The sequence below is a fragment of the Halichoerus grypus genome, chromosome 11 (genome assembly GCF_964656455.1).
Source record: "Halichoerus grypus chromosome 11, mHalGry1.hap1.1, whole genome shotgun sequence".
NCBI classification, from domain to species: Eukaryota; Metazoa; Chordata; class Mammalia; order Carnivora; family Phocidae; genus Halichoerus; species Halichoerus grypus.
The window spans coordinates 38,187,286-38,206,819 of record NC_135722.1 but is presented as its reverse complement, the minus strand read 5'-3'; the positions used below and the strand labels follow the sequence as shown (position 1 = coordinate 38,206,819).

At 46.0% G+C, this 19,534-nt stretch overlaps 2 protein-coding genes across 2 annotated transcripts in view; one reads left to right on the top strand and one right to left on the bottom strand.

Annotated features, from left to right (window-relative positions):
• The window catches only part of ZDHHC13 (zDHHC palmitoyltransferase 13), a 100,479-nt gene that overhangs the window by 46,966 nt on the left and 33,979 nt on the right, over positions 1–19,534 (top strand). The gene's annotated exons all lie outside the window — the stretch shown is intronic.
• CSRP3 (cysteine and glycine rich protein 3) lies at positions 6,612–16,476 on the bottom strand. The gene is made up of 5 exons (XM_036077552.2): positions 16,349–16,476; positions 11,635–11,803; positions 9,767–9,899; positions 8,515–8,608; positions 6,612–6,931 (listed from the first exon to the last, which is right to left on the bottom strand). Exons 1-5 carry the CDS (start codon positions 16,458–16,460, stop codon positions 6,855–6,857), a joined length of 585 nt encoding a protein of 194 aa, XP_035933445.1. The 5' UTR covers positions 16,461–16,476; the 3' UTR covers positions 6,612–6,854.

Below are 19,534 nucleotides of genomic sequence, written 5' to 3'. Positions count from 1 at the left end.
AAAGGTGTATATAGGACATAAAGAAACTGATTCGTGATTCCAGGAATGAGTTGAGCTCTCTGTTAACACCAGTAAGCAAGATTTAATTTAGTTTTCCATCTTACTTAGAAAATTGAACAGAGGAAATCTTAAAGATTAATTACTGTTTTTACTTGTATCCTCAAAACATTGGACTGATGTGATTGTAATTGCTAATTTCCCTTAGTCTGGAGGGAAAACGAATTCAACTTTAACTCTTGGTATTGTATATAAATGCCCCTGGGCACGGCCCCTTCCTGCTGAAAACCATTACTTACGGTTCCGTTGCTCTTGGGGTAAAGGCTAAAGTTCTCATCATGACCTCCAAGGTCTTGAATAATATAACCGTATTTTGTATACCAGTCTCACTCTGGACCACGCTTTGTACTGGAACCACATTGACCTTTCAGTTTTCCAGGGGTCCATTCTTTCCTCTATAGAGCCTTTACAAATAAGGAAACTTAAAGCCTAAAGAAGTTCCTGTCTTCTCCAAGGTCACTTAGACACTAAATGGGGTTGCAACTCTAGGAGTGCCGGTCATCTTGAATACCGTCTGACACACTGTATGTGTTCAGTAAACATTTAAATTCATTGAATGAATGAATGGTTTTTAAGCAGGATGTGATGTGATCATAATTGTTTGAAGACTGATTCTCTACTGGGGGACAGAAGGACTTTCTCAAGCTATATTCTTTCCCTTTCTCTCTCTTCAGACTACCAAGTATGTATTCTCAAATTATGGTCCATACACCATTTAATCAGAATTACAGGGATGGGGCAGGGGCTTACTTGTTTAAAATTCAAATACCCCGCCTCACACCTTCCAAACAACTATATTCCAGCACTTCTAATTGACATGTAATAGGGAAAGCACATTTCATTAATTTAAATTATTCCATAGGTATTTATTGAACACCATGATAGGTCTTTCAGGCCATAAAACATTTAATTGGGCACAGTAATCACAGAGCTTGCAGTCTAGAGGGAAAGCTAAGATAAATGAGCCTATAGTATAATGTAGAAAATATTAAAAGCCGTAAGAAGGGTACAAATAAAATATTGTTAGAGTTTAGAGGTTGGAGAGAGCCTCAATGGATGTGATCAAGTGTTTATGGACAATAAGGCATTAGAAAGGGTCTTTCAGTGATACTTAGTTTGGAAATAGGGAGTTGGAAGTGAAAGGCATTGTCATGGAGAGAACTCTACAAGTGAAGACAATGGGAGAGTCTGAAGTGTAGTTAAGAACCATGATAGGCTGGGTTTATAGGGTGTTTAAAGTGGGGAGCTTGGTCAGTAAATTGGACTTGTTGATTGGGACTAGATCTCCAGGAGCCTTGAATGTTAAGCTAAGGAGCTGTATTTAAGTGAGCAATAATGAGCTATTTCTTTACTCACTTGTCAGTAAAAAGTCCTCTTATATCCTCTTGTCTGCTCTCACCAACCCCTGCCAAGTAATTACTCTCAAATTGGGGTCCATAGACCATTTACATGAGAATAACAGGCCTGGGATAATGATGGGGGTGGTGTCTGGGGATCACTTATTTAAAATTCAAATTCCTAGGATGCCTGGGTGGCTGATTCGGTTAAGCGGCTGCCTTCGGATCATGGGCTCAGGTCATGATCCGGGGTCCTGGGATCAAGCCCCGTGTCTGGCTCCCTGCTCAGCAGGGAGCCTGCTTCTTCCTCTGCCTGCTGCTCCCCCTGCTTGTCTGACAAATAAATAAAATCTTTAAAAAAATAAAATTCAGATTCCTCTTCTCAGACCTTCCAGAGGTCTGAGGAGTGAGTCTTGGAATCTCAGTTTTTATCAGGTTCCCCAAATGATTCTTACATTTACATGATACAGTTTGGGAATCATTTACGTAAGGACTCTTACCCCACCATTCCATTGTGGCTGTTCCTCAGGCACACGTTCGTGGGAGAGTTTTAAGAAAAAAAAAGTTTGAGAGTCGGTGTTTTATAGCTAGGCATCCTGGGTTTGAGTCCTGGATCTGCCAATTATAAGTGCCTTTTACCCCTGAACAAATGACTTACCTCTATAATGCTCTAGTTTCCTCATTTGTATCATGTGGATAATAATAGTAGATATCTCCAGACATTGTGCTGAGGATTAAATGTGTTAATAATCTAGAAAGTGCTTAGAATTCTACTTGGCACATAATAAATGCTCGATAAATGCTATTAATTCAGGAATCTTCGGAAAATTGACTAGAGGTAAGGAAATGTGCCATATTCACCCTTCCATACTCTGTGTTCTGTGTTTGGGGACTACGATTCTCAAAACTACAGTTTTCCTTGTCAGCTGATTTTCCATTAAGTTTGGCCAGTAGAGGAGGAGGAGGGGAGAAGAAACTTCCTTCCGCTCTTCTTACCAGCTAGTCCTCTCAGTGTTGTTCCTATGGTGGCCCTTCACCCTGATGGTGACAGTTGGAATCTGTCTAGCTTTTCTCCTGCGTTCCCCAAACCACCTCCATTGTTGTCCCTTAGAAGCCCCAGCAGGACCCAGATAGGGCTGTCTGCTGGGAGGTCTGGCTCCTAGCCCTGGGAAACCTGGCCTGGAGGAATCTGAATTAGGGCGCTCCTATCTCTTCTCTTTGTTTGTCGAGGCTGCTTCCCGCAGGTCCCATCTCTGCGCTAAATCAGTGTGCTTCTCTTTACTTTTTGAAAAAGATTAGCACCTGCTTCGTCAATTCCATTATTTTCTCTCTGTTAAAAAACACAAAACAAAACAAAAAGCCTAGTGTGGTCTCTGTTTTTCTGACTGGACCCTGACAGATGTAGAATGTTAGAGATAAGCTTTTAATAATATTCTAGGCAAGAAGTGATGAAGGCGCAGATTACTGATTGAATGTGGGGGGAAGGGAAGGGAGAGTTCAAGATGACTTGGAACCCAGTAAATGAGAGGGTGGCAGTGCTCTTCTGAGAAGTAAAGAAAGCCATGGAGAGACTAGGTGATGAGTTTGGTGGTTGGGGGCTACTGAATTTGAGGTATCGCAGGCTGTGCAGTGGAAAAGTCTGGAAGGCAGCTGTAAAGAGACCGGGGCATGGATGGGAGTCATGAACACAGATGGATGAGGTTGTCACAGGAAAGAGGTAGAAAAATGAGATGCAAATGAAATGGGGAGTTGCCCACCTGGAATGGGAAGATCAATTCTAGAAAGAGACCAAAGATGACAACTCATGCAAACGAAGAAAATATGAGGGGGTGGGGGCGGGGAGCAGGAACACGACCTTACAGAATATGGATTTAGGGAACTGGAGATGAGGAGGAGGGACCAGCGGGGAGGTGAGAGTACAGTGGCATAGAATTCAAGAAGAATTCAAAGAGGAAGGAGTCACTCATCAGGAGCTGAGGAGAGGACAACTGAAGAAAGATGGGCGTTGTGGCTAGGAGGGTAGTGGTGGGCTCAGTGGAGCCGTGGCAGCGGGGAGTGGGGTGGGCAGCAGGGAGGGCACTTGGAAGCCTGATGCGCAAGCAGTAAGGACCAGATGGAACAGAGTCCTATGGCTTGGCTTTGAGAGGAGCAGGGAGAAGGGTGGTAGCTTAGGGGCGAAGTGGCCAGGTTTGGGCTTGTTTGGTTTGTCGGGGCCAGGGGAGTGGGACTCTTACCCTGCGATGCCAGAACTTCATTCCTTTCCCCATATATCTGTGTAGTCCTATCGGAGATTGCATTTGAATCCCTTCCACAATTATTAGCATCCTGAGGATGCTCCCTGTGGCTTAGCAGACAGGCTGTACACTGAGCAGCGAGAAGTGGAATATTCTGGGTATAGCACATTTGGTATTACAGCTGCGAGTATTTCAGTGCAGGGAGTTCATGCAGTAATAACCACCCCCCACATCTCACTGCCTTAACAGAAGCCCTCTTTCCCCTTCTTGTTAACAGCCCGCATAGCTGTTTGCAGACACTCTAACCTGCAGGGACCCAAGCTCCCTCCCAGCTAGTGCTCCCACCATTTTCTAGAGCCTCAGGGCCTCCTGGCCCTTCTGCATCCACAGATGTGGGAAGAGAATGGAGACTGTCCTGGAGGTCTTGGGGGCCTCAAGTCCCGTGTCCCATGTCCCATGTCCCAGTCGATGGTAGATGAGCCTGGAAAATGTAGAACATTGCCCAGGAAGTTGAGGGGAAACACAAAGACCGCTAAACAACAATAAGGTTCTTTCTTTGTTTTGCTTTGTTTTTGTTTTTTTTTTCATTTCCAAACTCCTTCACTCTGCACATAATAATCTCTTCTATTACATTCTAGCAGAATTTGCTTGTAGTCCAGCCTACACTCCCAGTTCACTCGCTCAACAAATGTTTACACAGTGCCTACTGTTCTAGAGCACCATGAATACATACATGTCACATTTTAACAAGGAAGCGGAGGGGAATTCAAAATCGCAATGTAGAGAGAGCAGTGCTGCGTCACTTATATACTGGCTGTGTATCCAGAGGTGGATTAATTCTGCTCAGGAAGTTCAGGAAAGATGTTGCAGAGGAGATGGCATTTGACCCGTGACTTGATGATAGGAGTTCGCCAGGCTGAGAAGCTGGGTGGGGTGGTGAAGATGGGGGCGGGGGGTGGGGCTCCGTCTTCTAGGCGTTTCAGGCAAAAAGATCAGCATTAGCAAAAGCATGATGGGGTGAGGATGCTTGGCCTATTTGGAAAGTTTCAAATCTGAGTGTAGCTGGAGCTCATCTGGAAGAGATGGTCTAAAGCTAAGTTGAAGGGTGAGTCCAAAGTCAACTTGTGAAAGTCCTTATATGATATACTGTTATGGGCCAAATTCTGTCCCTCCCCCTGGCCCCACATCTATGTGTTGAAGTCCAAACCCCCGGAACCTCAGAATGAGATTTTATTTGAAGATAGGGTCGTAACAGAGGTAATTAAATTAAAATGAAGCCTTTCAAGGTCCCTAATGCAAAAAGGCTTGTGTCCTTATAAGAAGAGGAAATTAGGACACAGACATGCACAGAGAGAAGGCCATGTGATGATACAGGGAGAAGGTGGCCATCTATAAGATAAGGGGAGAGGTCCTCAGAAGAAACCAACTCTGCTGACACCTTAATCTCGGACTTGTAGCCGCTGGAAGTGTGCAGATGTGATTTCCGTTGTTTGAGCCAAACCTGCCCATGGTGCTTCATTGTGGAAGCCCTCGCTGACTATGTATACCAAAGGGTAGGAATGGAAGGGATGTATTCTAGAGACATTTTGGAGTCAGAATCAAGGAGGCTTGAGGAGTGAGGCAAGGGTGGGGGGGGGTAGGGCAAAGCTAAGGATGGCTCGAGTTTTGAGCTCAGTCTCCCGGGTGGATGGGTGGTGGGGCTGGTAACTGTGAGATGAGGTGAAGGAGGAGAAAGTTGCACTGCCCGGTGATCGTTTCACGTGCGTATCTTACCCCGCTGCAAGCCTGGAAGTCTCTAGGGTAGGGGACTTCCTAGTGAAGGCCAAGGGACTGTATTGCTTTTAAAATCCGTGCAGGCTACAGGGGACTTGATTGATTTATTTCAGTTTCTCACTGGTGTTATTAATTGTTCGAGTCACATTGATGGGATCCCAGACGACTCTGGCCAAAAGCTTACAAATTAAAAACAATTGCCCTGTGCTGCCTTCCCCAGAGAGTGTAAAGTGTACAGTATTTCCACCCTCAGGTCATTTGGTGGAACTCTGTGGCTGAATTACCCAGCAGGGGTCTCTGGACAGAGAAAGCATATGTCTACATTACCTCTTTGAAAGTGGAATGGGACACAACCTCTGCCAGCTCTTTGTTTTTCTCTGAGCCATTCTATTAATGCCAATCCAATAGAGAAAATGACAAAATGTAATTGCATTTTGAGCATCAAAAAACTAGTAGATAAATACGTAATAGAGTCAGTGCGGGGTTTTGTCTATGACAGCAACCCCAAATAAGTGATCATTTTAAAGAAAGCCTTCTTGAGACTTGGAGCATAGAGGAACCCGTGGTTTAGTCTAGATACTCACTTGCTTTCGTTTCCTCCCATAATTCAGAATTGCATGGGGGCGGGAGAGATGCGGTCGTTGTTAAAAGCAGAGAATGCGCACGCCTGGGCTGCCAAGAACTTGCTGAGGAGGCACAGAGACATTTTTAATTGGCTGCAAAAACACGGTTGAGGCTGGTAATTTGACGTAGGAGAGGTTTTCAGAAAATTGCTAAACCCTAGGGAATTGTCCCAGAATAAAAGAAAATCATCCTCCCGTTGTTTATAACATAGAAGCAAACTCCGTGTTTTGTTGCCATGTCCGGGTTTTTATGAAATGTGTGAAGATTGCAAAGCCCATCGTAGGACAAAAGGACTGACTCTTCAGCAGTTTTTTTAGTTTTGATGTTCCTTCCAGAATTTGCTCTCCTGTTGTCTGCTTCCTCTGGAACCCCGTTTCCTTCTCTGTTAGCAGCGAGAAAGCCGCTCAGCGGAAAGATTCTGGAAGCCCACTCTCCTTGGCCTCTTGTTCCTCCTCCTCACGCCTTCCCCAGGTGACACCAGGATTCATGACATCCTTTGCAGTGAGTTTTTCGCAAACCCCTCTGTATTTTTTTTTTTTTTCAAATCTCCCTCTATTCTAAAGAAAAGATCCAGAGACACACAAAGTGCCACTAAAACATTTATTTATTGCCTCTCCCACCCCAGGTATCAGAAATAATAAAACATTTGTTACAGCTTAAACTTTTAATACTTTTCTTCCAAAAGTGTTTTCTAACTTTGGGTCAAGACTGTGATCAGTTCTGAAGAGAAATACTGGCCGACCCTCCACGAGAGGATGATCGGGCAAGGCTATCCGTCCTGTAGGAGAACATGGCAAATGCTCGAGGCCGGTGAAGTTCAGCACACCTTTCACTCTTTCTTCTCCACTTGTTGTGTTAGGCCTCCAAACCCAATACCTGTAGGGCCAAAATTTTTGGCGTAGCAAACTGTGAACGAGAGGGGGGTGAAAGGGAGAGAGAATGGGTTGGTTAGACCTCAGTTGCGCTTCCTGGGGTCTGGACAGTCCTTTCACCTGTGAGAGGCATCCTTGTCATACCTGTGTTCATAAGTTAACTTTGAAGTATATTGAACTACATTGACTTTCGATCTGCTGATAAAAATTGTTCATACTTACGGGCACTTAGGACTAAGTGTTCACAGGCGTTCTGTCATTTGAGCCAAGATAAAATGGCCCCTGCTTGCGTGCCCAGCCTCGTCCCCTCTTGCCACCGCCTCCTTCCCGCCACCCCAGGCACACAGAACCACCCGCGGTCCCTGGGATGAACCACGGTGCCCTGGCTGGGGTGCCGTTGCACGCACTGCTCCCTGTTCCTCGGCTGTCCCCCACCAAAGTCCACATTCACCCTTAAGACCAGAGGAGGCTTGTCTTCTAAGAAGCCTTCCCTCACACCCCAAGCTGCTCACTTGCCTCTTTGTATGCTACTGCATTGTATTACTACCGGAGCTTGCTTCCCTTGGCAATGCGATTATTTGTCTACGGGTCGATCTCTCTGCTGGCTGCAGCAACATTTTAGGGTTTTTGGCCTGTGAATGCTGAGGACCCTCTGTGTCCTCCGCTGTCAGGAAAAGGCATCTCCCGTGGGATAGTGCATTCCTTCGCATTCTGTCTCCTTGTGGGCAAAGCTTTGGCATCCTGCAGTCTTGATTAGGAATGGCCTGCCTCTGCCCCTCTCCCATCGCTCCTCTCACTCCATTCCAACACACACAGTTGGAGACCTAGGGATACCATCATTACTTGCAAGGGTGGGCAGGCCCCACTGAGAAACAATAGGCCCCGGAGAGGCTCTGAGGTTGAGGTCACATTGCCTTGGCCCGAATGCATCCCTTCCTTTTTGTAGCATCAGAAGAGAGCTAACCTTTCCTACCTCTCCACAAGACAAAGGGACCATGGAGGCATCTGGGGCTAGAGCTGTGAGAACCAGAAGGAAAACCTGTTTCTCAGTGCTGTCCCTGCGATCGCTAAGTGATATGCAACATTAGAAACAGAAACGTCAGGAAGGAAGGAGGGAGAGAGCAAGAGCGGGAGGGAGGGAGGGAGGGAGGGAGGGAGGGAAGGATCTAGATATGTCTTGATTAATTAAAGAGAGGTCAGACTCTCTAAACTAATGAACTATTATTTAATCTAATGAACTAAAGAGAGTTCATCTTCCCGCAGTCGCCCGTAACTACCACTTGGGTAGACAGAGGGCATTTGGGTTTTCAGAAGGGCATGTGATGCTGTTTATCGAGTCCTGTGGCCTCTTCCAGAACTCCTCGTCTCTGCCCCTAGGCACCCAGCTGCCTTGAACCACTGAGCATCTGCAAGCATCCGGTCCCTCCCACATGCTCTAATGGAGGACCAGAGCTGGGCCGGGGGCGGGGAGAATTCTTTCCCTTTGGTGGTTTTGCTCCCCATCCTAAGAGCCCAAACTCTGCTCAGGCTGAGCAGCCATGCCGCCTGGCCACCACAACTTACCCTCTAAGGATCCTTCTTGGGAAAACCTCTCAAGAGAGTCCCCAAACCACTCACCTTTGCAGTAAAGTTCCCCATCTTTGTCAGTGACGTTCGTGGACTCTAGACTCTTCCCACAGATGGCGCAGCGAAAACAGGTCTTGTGCCAAGGCTGAGGGGTGCAGGAGAGCGGGAGAGCTATGTAAGTGTGGGGGGCAGCATATTCTGTGTCCGTGTTAAATCTCACCAGCAGCATATAAAGGAGTGCCACTGTCTTAACCACTCATGTATCTAGTTGACCCCAGAATAATTTTTCCAGGGGTTCAAAGAAAATGAGATGCTATGGATTCGGCCAGCAATTCTTAGAACCCCTACAAATAAATTTATCAAAGTGATCACCATATGTATTCCTTCAGAACAGACTAAATAGAAAAGGGCTTCCCCCTTCTAGAAGATCAAGGAATAAAGTAGAGAGAAAGGAACTCGGACTTGGGGCACTGAATACATTCATTTACACTGTATAATATAAAGTTAAAGAAGAAAAGAAGTGAAGAAAGAAGGCGATGAGCCAGGTAATTCGGCTTTGCTTGAACTCTGTGTATGTCATGGAAGAGAGCTGCCTGGCTTGGATCGTCACAAGATGGCCTGCTTCTGCACACCCACTGTCCACCAGGCATGGCCTAGGGGTTCTCATACATCTTCAAGTAGTCAGGTGGAGGGTGGAGACTGCCCTCATATTTGAAGTCAGACACTCTCCAGGGCCCTTATTTCCACCCACCCCACTCCACTTTAGTATAAACGGGTTTTCCTTTTCCTTTGTTGGGCCCGAACCCTCTGGTGAATACCCTGAAACCAGAGGTGTAGAGCCAAGTGTGCGGTCCTGTCTCAGACATCGGATGACTCCCCCGACTGCCAAGATGCTTGGGAGCAAGGATGCTTCTCGCTGCTGTGAGGGGTCTGCTCTACCCATTGGTGCTGATTGAGTTATGCAGTGGTGACGAGCTCACAGGTCTGACACCTTTCTGGAAGGATTTTGGACACTGAAGGACAAGGGGCTTGTGCACCTTTGTATCTCCGAGCTTCTGGCTGGGTGCCTTCCGCCTAGTGGACTGAGGCTTGTTGCATCGAATTGCACCAGTTTTAGTTTCCAAGGGCTCTGCTGAGTGGCAGCCACAGCCCAGGAAAGTGGGTGAGGATGGGTGGCTCCTAATGTGGCTCCTGGGAGCAAAGGAGAATAAAGGGCCCGGCTCCCACCTGCGCACAGTTCCTACTCTCCTTTCTCACTCCTCCCAACTGATTTGTCCCATTTGGCTCACCTGGCAGTCCTTACCTTGCCCCCTCCCATCACCTTCTCAGCAGCGTAGACTGACTTCCCACATCGGGGGCACTTCTCTGACTCTCCAAATTTTCCGGTGAACTTGGAAGGGTTGCTGGTGGTGGCTGAGCGTGCAGGCTTTGGGGACCTGGTGGGAACAGACGAATGAATGAAACCTATAGACCTTGTTGGCAAAGAGGACTTAGCTGTGTGACCGTGAGTGAGTTACTTAACTTCTCTGTGCTTCAGACTCCTCATCTGGAAAAAGGAGCTGCCTTCCTCACAGGGTTGTTGAGATGGTTTGATGAGGGGACGTGAGGAAAGCCCTCAGAAGTCTGAGTGTCTCCTGGTATGGAGTAAGGGCTAGCAAACCTAGCTCTCATTGGCTTAAATCTTTCTGTCGTTAAGCCTTTAGCTAGTGTTCCATGTGCATTAGCTTGTGTTGTTGTCATGTTAGTATTGTTGCTAGTGTTTAGATTTTTCTGTACCATCTCGAAGCCTACTGGTCTGCTTTACTGAGTGAGTCGTGAAGATACTTTAGAGCAAGATGGGATCTCGACAACTGATAGTGAACAAACCACAGTCCAATACGCTGATGCGTCCTTGTCACAGTTCAGGTTGTCATCCTGCCTCAAAAGGTCACCTGTCCCCATGTCGAGCAACATCTAAGATAGAAGCACAGGAACCGCCCCCACCCCCCATAGTTTCCATCTCTGTTGGTGTTTCCTTGTACATTTACCACTTGCATCTCATCATAACCTCTAAGATAGGCAGGGCTAGCTGGGGGAAAGCAAGGGTTCCAGGGGTACCTGCCCAAGGTCAGGCAGCTCATGACTGGTGGAGCTGGGACCAAACCCAGGTCTGTGGACTCTTATTCCTCTTGGTGTAACGTCACAAGGAAGCCATAACAGAGAAGAGTGGGCTTCGGGCAATGCATGGCCCAGAATGCGGTCGGTATCTTTCTTCACTAAACAGTGTCCAGTTGGGATCGAGTAATGAGAAAAATTCAAATGACTAATCATACATCGCTGCATCATTTTCCCAGGCTGTACCATGGGCTACTCTCTTTGGAAGGGGCCAGATGACAGTTTAGATGGTCTAACTGCTGCCCTCTGGGGGGGAACCCTCCATGGGCCACTGGCTCGTGTGGGCCTTTCTGCCTAGTCCCACTGTGGAGCTGAGCCTGGAAACCAGCTGGCCAGACAACACTGTGGGCAAGTGGCTGTCAGTCTGTACTCAGTTCCAGGCGGGAAGTCAGCAAGATCATCGAGACAGTAGACCACCTGGTAGATGGAGGTTGTACGGGGTGGTAGCCCAGCTTCCCTTCATCATGCTGGGGGGACGTCAGCACTGTGTTGTCAGCAGGCAGCTAGGGGTCCCAGAGGACAGTCATAATTGATTGTTTACTCCTGAGGCCCACTGCCCTCCCTGCAGACCCACCCTTCCTGTGATGTGGACATTAGTCATCTTACAACCCGAGGGAAGAAATCTTTTAGTGACAAGCCCACAGCGAATGGCCATTGCTTCCCTGCCATATTTATGTGATTTACACAGAAACGCTCAAAGGGGAAGAAAAGAGACTCCATGCAGTTTTAGCAAAGGTCAAACAATGGAAAATCTGCACTTTCTGGGTTTTCTCTTGACATGCAAACCAAGAGCCATGGTATAAAAGTAATTGCCCTTTAGAAAGGCAGATAATTTGAAGAGAGTCTTGGGAGAGATGACACATTGTTAAAACTTGGTCAGACTGAGTATTCCTATTGTTGGCAAGTCAACAATAGAGTCCATTCTCCCACTTGCAGAAAACGTTGCTATAGGAACAGAATGAACTGTCCTGATAGCTGGGGCTCTACCGGGCTGGGAGAAGCGGGGCAGTAACTCACTGTTGGAACTGGAGGCCCAGATGTTCTCCTGTGTCCGTGCTGAGGCAGCCGGCGCCTTGTCCGTACCCGATCCCCTTGGGGCCATACCTGCGCCCGTAGCAGATCTTACAGTAGATCTCCGACTCGTGAGCTGCCACCGTGGTGCTGTCGAGAGCCTTCCTGCAGGCCACTGCCGGAGAAGGGAGGGTCAGGGGGCTGGGGCCACAGTTCCTCCCCCACTTCCTTGAAGCCCTGATGCCATGCTCAGGGCCAAGAGACCCAGCAAGAGGGGCCCCCGGCCAGGAGCACAACTTTGATTCCTGACCAGAGCATTCTGAGCTGTGGGCTCCACGGCACCCCTGATTTCACAGGTGAGGAAGCTGGGAAGCAGAAAAAGGACAGAAAGTGCTCAGCGGAGCCCAGCTAGAAAGAGGGGGAGGCCAGGATCGGAACCAACTGTGTGGTCTTGGACCAGCTGAGAATATTGTCCCTGAATCCAAACAACCTGAATCCCTGAGTGTCTCAGCCCAGATGACACCAGGGAAGTGTGTGTCTGTGTGTGCAGGTGTGGGTAGAGGATAAGGCGCTGAGGCTGGGGATGAGTTTATTTTTCCTTAATCATATCAGAATCAGTGGCAAGCAGTTTCTCTACCTACTTTGAAGAGCACTCTGATATGCAAGGAGTCAGTTACCACTGAGGCTACTTTTGATCCAGTTCTAGAAGCGGGAGGTGGTGAAGGGGTAGACCTATCTCATAGACCCTTAGGCTTATATTGGCTTAAGCCCCCTGGTCACTGGTTACCCAATATAAAGTATCCCCCATAATATAAAGTATATAAGACAAGCCTCCATTTTCCAAAAAGAAGATATATAGAAAAGGTTTTTTTTTTGCCAATTTGAAAAAATAAACTTTTGACATCTAAAACTAATGATGTACTATATATTGGCTAATTGAATTAAAAAAATAAACTTTTAAGGATGTACATGAAAGTATTAAAAATCTACTTATAATATTTAATTTAATAATATAGATCAATAATATGTTGATTTGGAGAGTTTCCTTTTTCTAACCTCACACAAATTCAGGAAACGATTGTATCCAAATTCTTCCTCTGCGTCTTCACCATCAGCATCTCCCTATCACCAGTGTCTTTTTGAGGCAGCGGACTCAGCTCTCCAGCTCCCCACTTCTGTCTGCATCTTTGAGGGGCAGCCCTGTTTGTACCTGAGCAGGAGGCTGTCACCCGGAATTTATATCTCAACCAGAAGTTCCTATTAGCATAACATTTGAGCAGCTTTAAAGAACATGTAGCTGGGCGCCTGGATGGCTCTGTCAGTTAAGCGTCTGACTCTTGATTTTGGCTCAGGTCATGATCTCAGGGTCGTGGGATCAAGCCCCACATTGGGCTTGGCGCTCGCCATGGAGTCTGCTTGAGATTCTCTCTCTCCCTCTGCCTCTGTCCCTACCCCCACTCGTGCTCTCTCCCTCTAAATAAATAAATAAAATCTTAAAAAAATATATGTAGGATTTCTATAACTTAATAACTTGCTGCACTGCTTTGTAACAGTGATTCTTAAAGGTTGTTTATTGTGGTACTCACTGCTTATAATAGTGAGGTCGTAGCCCCAAGAATGAATAACACATGTGCATTCAATTTATTTGCCTCCTTTTTTGTTTTTAACCAGTTCAAGTGACCTTTATAAGCAATCCAGCATGAATGAAGTTGTTACAGGGTAATATGCCTTCCTCAAATGGTATTTTATTTAAAAACATAAAGTAATTGAATATGAGAGTGGGTGAAGAGAAGGTTGTGGATGAGGGGTTGGTGGTTGTGTGGATGGGGAAGTGAATGGAAATTCATTAAACAATTATGTCAACATTGTATGTGTTAAAAAGTCTGTATATTACCTATCTCCACCCTTATTACTATCACTACAAGTCTCCAGAAAAACATCTCCAATATTCATTGATATTCTAAACTGTGAGTTCCTTGAGGGCAACACTTGTATTTTAATAACCTCAGTACATAGCATAGGGCCTGGCCCAGAGTTAGTCCTCTGTAAACGTTTGTTGAATGAATGAATGAGTGAGTAGATGAATGCATGCATGCACGTGTGAATAATGGTCAGTGACTCGTCCGTGATTCTACAGCAGTAAGTTGCAGAGCCATGACTGGCCTCCGGTCCTCTGACCCCCTGCTCCAGTCCATCCCTCCAGGACTGTGTATGCCCCATCATGCCTGGGCCCTTCCTATAGCCACGTCCCGGGTCCTGACCAGCGTCCGTACCCAGGCACCCCTGTAGCCATTCACCGCCATGTATGTGATGTGTGGTCAGTGCAAGATGCACATCGATTTCCATCACTAAGTACAAACAAAAAGGAATACAAAATATCCCATGAATAATGTGTATCTTGATTACATGTGGAAATTATAATTTTGGGATATATTGGGTTAAATAAAATGTTTAAAAATTAATGTCACTTCTTTATACCTTTCTAAAAATATGCCTACTAGAAACGTTAAATGTATATTTGTAGCTTGCATTATATGTCTTTGGACTGCACTGGTAAGGAGGATTAAGATTTGTCTAGAAGTTTGGAGAACTGGCCAGGGGACAAGCTAAGGTAGGCTCTGCTTTTCTGAAGCCTATTTATGACAACTGCAGGTTGGCCTGTGGACAGGCAAGTTCTGGGGTGATAAAATAGAAAAGCATGCTCCTCTCCGGGATCCTTCTGTCCACTACCACAAAAATGTGTACTGCTCGTATCCTCATCCCACCCGTGAGTTCTAAGGAAAATATTAAAGGATTAAAAGGGATGTACCAGTAAATACTCACATCCCTTCTACCATGGCTCCATTGAACAGGGGGTCTTCCTGCTACCTGAGGAAAACAAGACACCCCTGACCATGGAAAGCTTCCCTACACATCCTGTTCTCACTCAGATATTAAAGTTGATCAGAGGAGAATAGAGGCCTGATCGAGAACCCCAGTTTTCATCTTGTGACAACCTGTGTGGTGGATACTGTCATCTCCATTTTATAGATGGGGAAATTGAGGCTCACGATGGTGAAATCACTTGCCCAAGATCACGCAGTTATTACATGGCAGAGCCCAGGCTCAAGCCCTAGTCATTTGTACTCTAATTCCAGTGGTCTTTCCATTATTCCTTGCGCCTACTCGTTTTAAAGAGCACTAGCTGTTTCTGGACAAAAGCCAGAAGGTTATAGAAGGGACTCTTGAGCAATGACTTCTGGGTAATAATGTTGAATCTGATGGATGTGTATGATGACTTAAAAATAATTACCCATTGAGGTGCCTGGGTGGTTCAGTCGGTTAAGCGTCCAACTCGATTTCGGCTCCGGTCATGATCTCAGGGTTGTGGGATTGAGCCCCGCATCAGGATCCGCCGTGCTGGGCATGGAGCCTGCTTAAGATTCGCTCTCTCCCTCTCCCTCTGCCCCTCCCCACCTCAAAACCCAAAGCTTTAGTAAATCTGCCCACCCAGTCACTCAGAGCTGCTCTTCCATAAGAATTCTGTTTGCTGCGGAAGGTAAGAGATCATGGAAACTCCTGCAGCAGATAAAACATTATTATTTCTGGCAGCTTAAGGACAAAGTGCCTCCATGCTTTAACAGATGGAGCCCAATCCTTGAAGTTCTGTGTGAAACAGTTTGGGGCAGTGTGATGCCTTGCGGCCACTGGGCTAAATCATGGCAGTGGTGTGGGGGACCATGTGGGGAGGAGGTCTGCCAAATGTCCAGCAAAGCTAGCCCTTAAGCCAGACCTACAGGAGCAAAGCAAGAAAGGTAAGTGGCCAAAAAAGACTGTTCTCCTGGACCTGGACTAGCCACTGAAAACTCTAGAATGAAGTCATGTTGAAGGGACTGGACTGAGGGTCTAAAGGTACAGGTTCTACTCCCGGCTTTGCTGCACGTGCTTAGAGATGAGAAATGATTTGTCCAAAGTCATGGGTCAGGCAAAGCCAGACTTCCAGGTGGACCCCAGGGTTTGTATTCCCCCCCCAGTTTTGACATTTGTGCATTTGTGTCCAGCAGGTGATGGTAAAGATACCCTTTGTCAGGCTACTGGTGGCCAGGCCCCAAACTCTTCCCTTTTGGACTATTACAGAATTGGTATACATTGCCCCTCGCCTGACACAGGTTCTTTCTTTTGGAAAGACCAGTCACAGCTGGCTTCAGTAACACTGGCCTGTGGGAACAACATAGAGCCAGATCCATCCTGGCTCCAGATAAGCAATGGCTTCCTTTCTCTGGCAAGTCACACTTTGTAAATGTTGCCACTGGGTCAAGGTTTTCACCATGGTGGCAGCAGCAGGCCAGCTTGTTCTGACTTTGAGTGGCAGGGTAATGGCCTCTTGCTGGGCAAGCAATTGGCGAGAGGGTGCTCAGGAGAACACCATCCTTTTACGAGGGGCCCCAAAGTGATATTTCTTTCTTTCTTCTTCTTTTTTTTTTTTTAAGTAGGCTCCAAGCCCCCAGCCCAATGTGGGGCTTGAACTCATGACCCTGACATCAAGAGTCAGACGCTTAACCAGCGGAGCCACCCAGGCGCCCCCAAAGTGATATTTCTATTAAGTTCCCAGGTGATGCTGCTGCTGTTGGTCCCGGGACCAGAGCCTGAGGACCACCAATATACAGTATCTGTGGGTAAATGTGAACTTCGCAAAGCCCTCTGGATGCTGTGGGGCCCTCGTGGTGTTCACCAAACTCACTGCAGTGGAAGCAGGTCTTGTGGAAACTCCTTCCATTGCACTGGATTTCTTCTGCGTGGTAGACTGTCTTTTCGCAGGCTCCACATTTTGCTCCTCCGCCCCAGTTTGGCATCTTGAAGACCCTCTGACCAAGGTCAAGTCTAACAGGATATAAAGCAAATACCCTGAATGTAGGTAACCTCAGGAGGGAGCAAGTGCTTGGTAGTACTGTGGTCTCAAGACCAGGATCCAGCCCCAGTGTGTTTGGTGGTTCATTCATTCATTCATTCATGCATGCATTCATCCATTCGTTCAGCAAATAGTTACTGTGTGTACATCCCTGAAAAAGCTCGGACACTCAGATGGCTCTGAGCAAGTCACTTTACTACTTTAGGACTCCGTTTCCTCTTCTGTTAAATTTCAGTAGCACTGGCCCTTATGTACCGCACAGGGTTCTTAGAAGGAATAGATGAGCTAATTTTGTGTATATGAAATTATATACAAATATTAAATATTTTTTTGCATCTAAGGTTTTAAACATTCCATCGGAAGTGGGGATGATCTATGAAAATGGCATATCTTCTTATCTAGCTCAGTGCTTCTCAGATCACATCAGATCTTGCTACTCTGCAGATGCTGGTTTGGTAGATGTGGGTGAGGCAGGAAATTCTGCATTTCTAACAGTCTCCAGGCAGTGCTGATGCTACTCATAGGGGACCACCCTTTGGGTAGCAAAGCCTTAGCTAATCTTGCTGATAAAAATCTATGATAAATAGACTCCTCCTATCCCTCAGACCCAAGCAATAAGCTACAATGGTGCTACACTAGCTCAGTAGTCTGGACACCTGCCTTCTGCTCTTGGGACTACCGTCGTGGGCCGTGGACAGAGATGAACTGCGTGGCTTCTCTTACGTCTGTCTCCCCACCTATACTATGAAGAGGGTCATTCTTTCCCGTGTGTGTATAGAGGACCAAATGACACGATGTGCAGGAAGGTACTTGGCAGAGCTCACCGTGCCAGGTGTGATCACAGGAGGCAGGTGATGATGCTGCGTGTCCTCCCATACCCTTCTAGGACCTTCGGCTGCAGGAGCGGCTGATAGTCACAGCCCCAGACCCTCATTGTCTCCTCGAGATAACATTTGTGTGAGAGATACCAGACAAGTAGGGGCATCCAAAAACAACTTTCCCTCTCTTTCTGCGTCTGTGCATGAGTATGAATCCAGTTGTCAGTTTTCCCAGAGCATAACTAAAATCAGGCATCCGTACTCAGTGACATTTCTGAAATCCTGCCAGCTCCAGGGGTCTGAATTTCCTCTGAGATCCTTTGATTTCTAAGAAGGCTGGTATGTCATCTTGTCATTGACACCGAGCACTATCAGGCCCTTCCAAGTGGCTGCTTCTGACCTTCTCTTTCCCTTCTGGGAAGCCAGTCACCTTCTTATAATAGTTGGCGATTAACACTAAGCCCTCCTATGTCAACTGGTCTGGACTGTGCCTTCCAGCCTCATAACAAAAATAGGTTTTGCTAAGAAACAGAAGGTAAATAGCAAACAGACCACTGAATCTGATACCAGGACCGAAGGGAACATCCTTACCTAAATGTCCCTGTAAGGAGCTTTCCCACTTACAAAAACAGTGTGAGATTAGCCAGGAACATCCTATCTGCTTCCTCTTGTAGAAGCTGGCTCTTCTTTTTATTCAGTAAAATTTCAGAAAATACACTTTAAACTTTTTTTTTAAAGGAAACATTTAGTGCATCTATTTCTGTAGTTCAGGTTGTTTAGTCTAGAGGAAAGAATAATGGATTTTGAAATGAAAAGGCTTGGTATCAAGTCTACATGCATTCATTTACCATGCATTTACTACCTACCGATCATGTGTCAAGTTCTGTACTGGGTACTTGGTATGGATCAAGGGGAAGAAAACTTATAAAAATAAGTAATTTGTGTCACCTAGAATGAGAAGTCCACATTCTAGAGGAAGAGGCAGGAACCAGAATACTCTGTACCAAAAAAGAACCTTATGAGGGTACCATGCAAACTCAAAGGAGAATATGGCTACCCATGTTTAGACTGGGGATGAAAGCAGTGAGTTATTAGAGGATCACAGTTGTCACATCCAAATGAGGTTTTGCATGGTGAATAGGAGTTTACCAGATAGAGAAAAGGAGGAAGGACATTTCAGGCAGAGAAAAGAGCACACAGAAAGGCATATCTTAATATCTCCTAAAAGAGCCCAAATTATTTATTTTTGACTACATTAAAAATTTTAAGTCTCGGGGCGCCTGGGTGGCTCAGATGGTTAAGCGTCTGCCTTTGGCTCAGGTCATGATCTCAGGGTCCTGGGATCGAGTCCCGCATTGGGCTCCTTGCTTGGCGGGGAGCCTGCTTCTACCTCTGCCTGCCACTTCCCCTGCTTGTACTCTCCCTCTCTCTCTCTCTGGCAAATAAATAAATAAAATCTTAAAAAAAAAAATTTTTAGGTCTCTATGGTTGGAATAGATCTTCAAGATTGAACAACCCCCTTATTTACAAACCAGGTAAGGCAAAAGAAGTAAACATTTGGGAGTATTTTCTTAGCTAATTTCTTTTACTAAGATTCACCCTTCTCTGATTAAAGATGATACATTCTTTGGAAAAGAGTAGAATCACATAATTTTGTTCATGTTCACTTTGATCCTGGATTGTAACATAATATAAAATAGAAGAGAAATGTAATGTATATCCGGGAATGAGACAGTGACACTTGTGAAATTAATGAGATGGAAAATTTCAATGAAAACAAGCCTAGGTCAAATTTCTTATCTCAAATCTTTGGTGGAAATCTCATTGCATGTCCTGCAAATTAATGGTAGCCAGAGATGGCCCTTGGGAGGATGTGTGCATGTGCATTCAGCAATTGCCTACACATGATACTTTTCAAAGTGAGGATAAGATTACAGATAATACCTTCTTCACAAGGTAATAGATCCTAGCACAGGTTATTTTTTAAGTGATCATAAAATATCTGACATACATATATTAGGACTTGAAACCCAGAATAGAAATCCGTAAGCATTTTATTAAACAGGTGCTGAGTTCCATTTTTAAAGTTGGAAATGTAGCTACGGAGGCTAAACACAGAAGACATCTCTGATTTCTTCTGCTGCTCAAAGGCCAAAAGGCAGAGCATGTTGTAAAGCATCCTGAATTGGAAGACATGGGT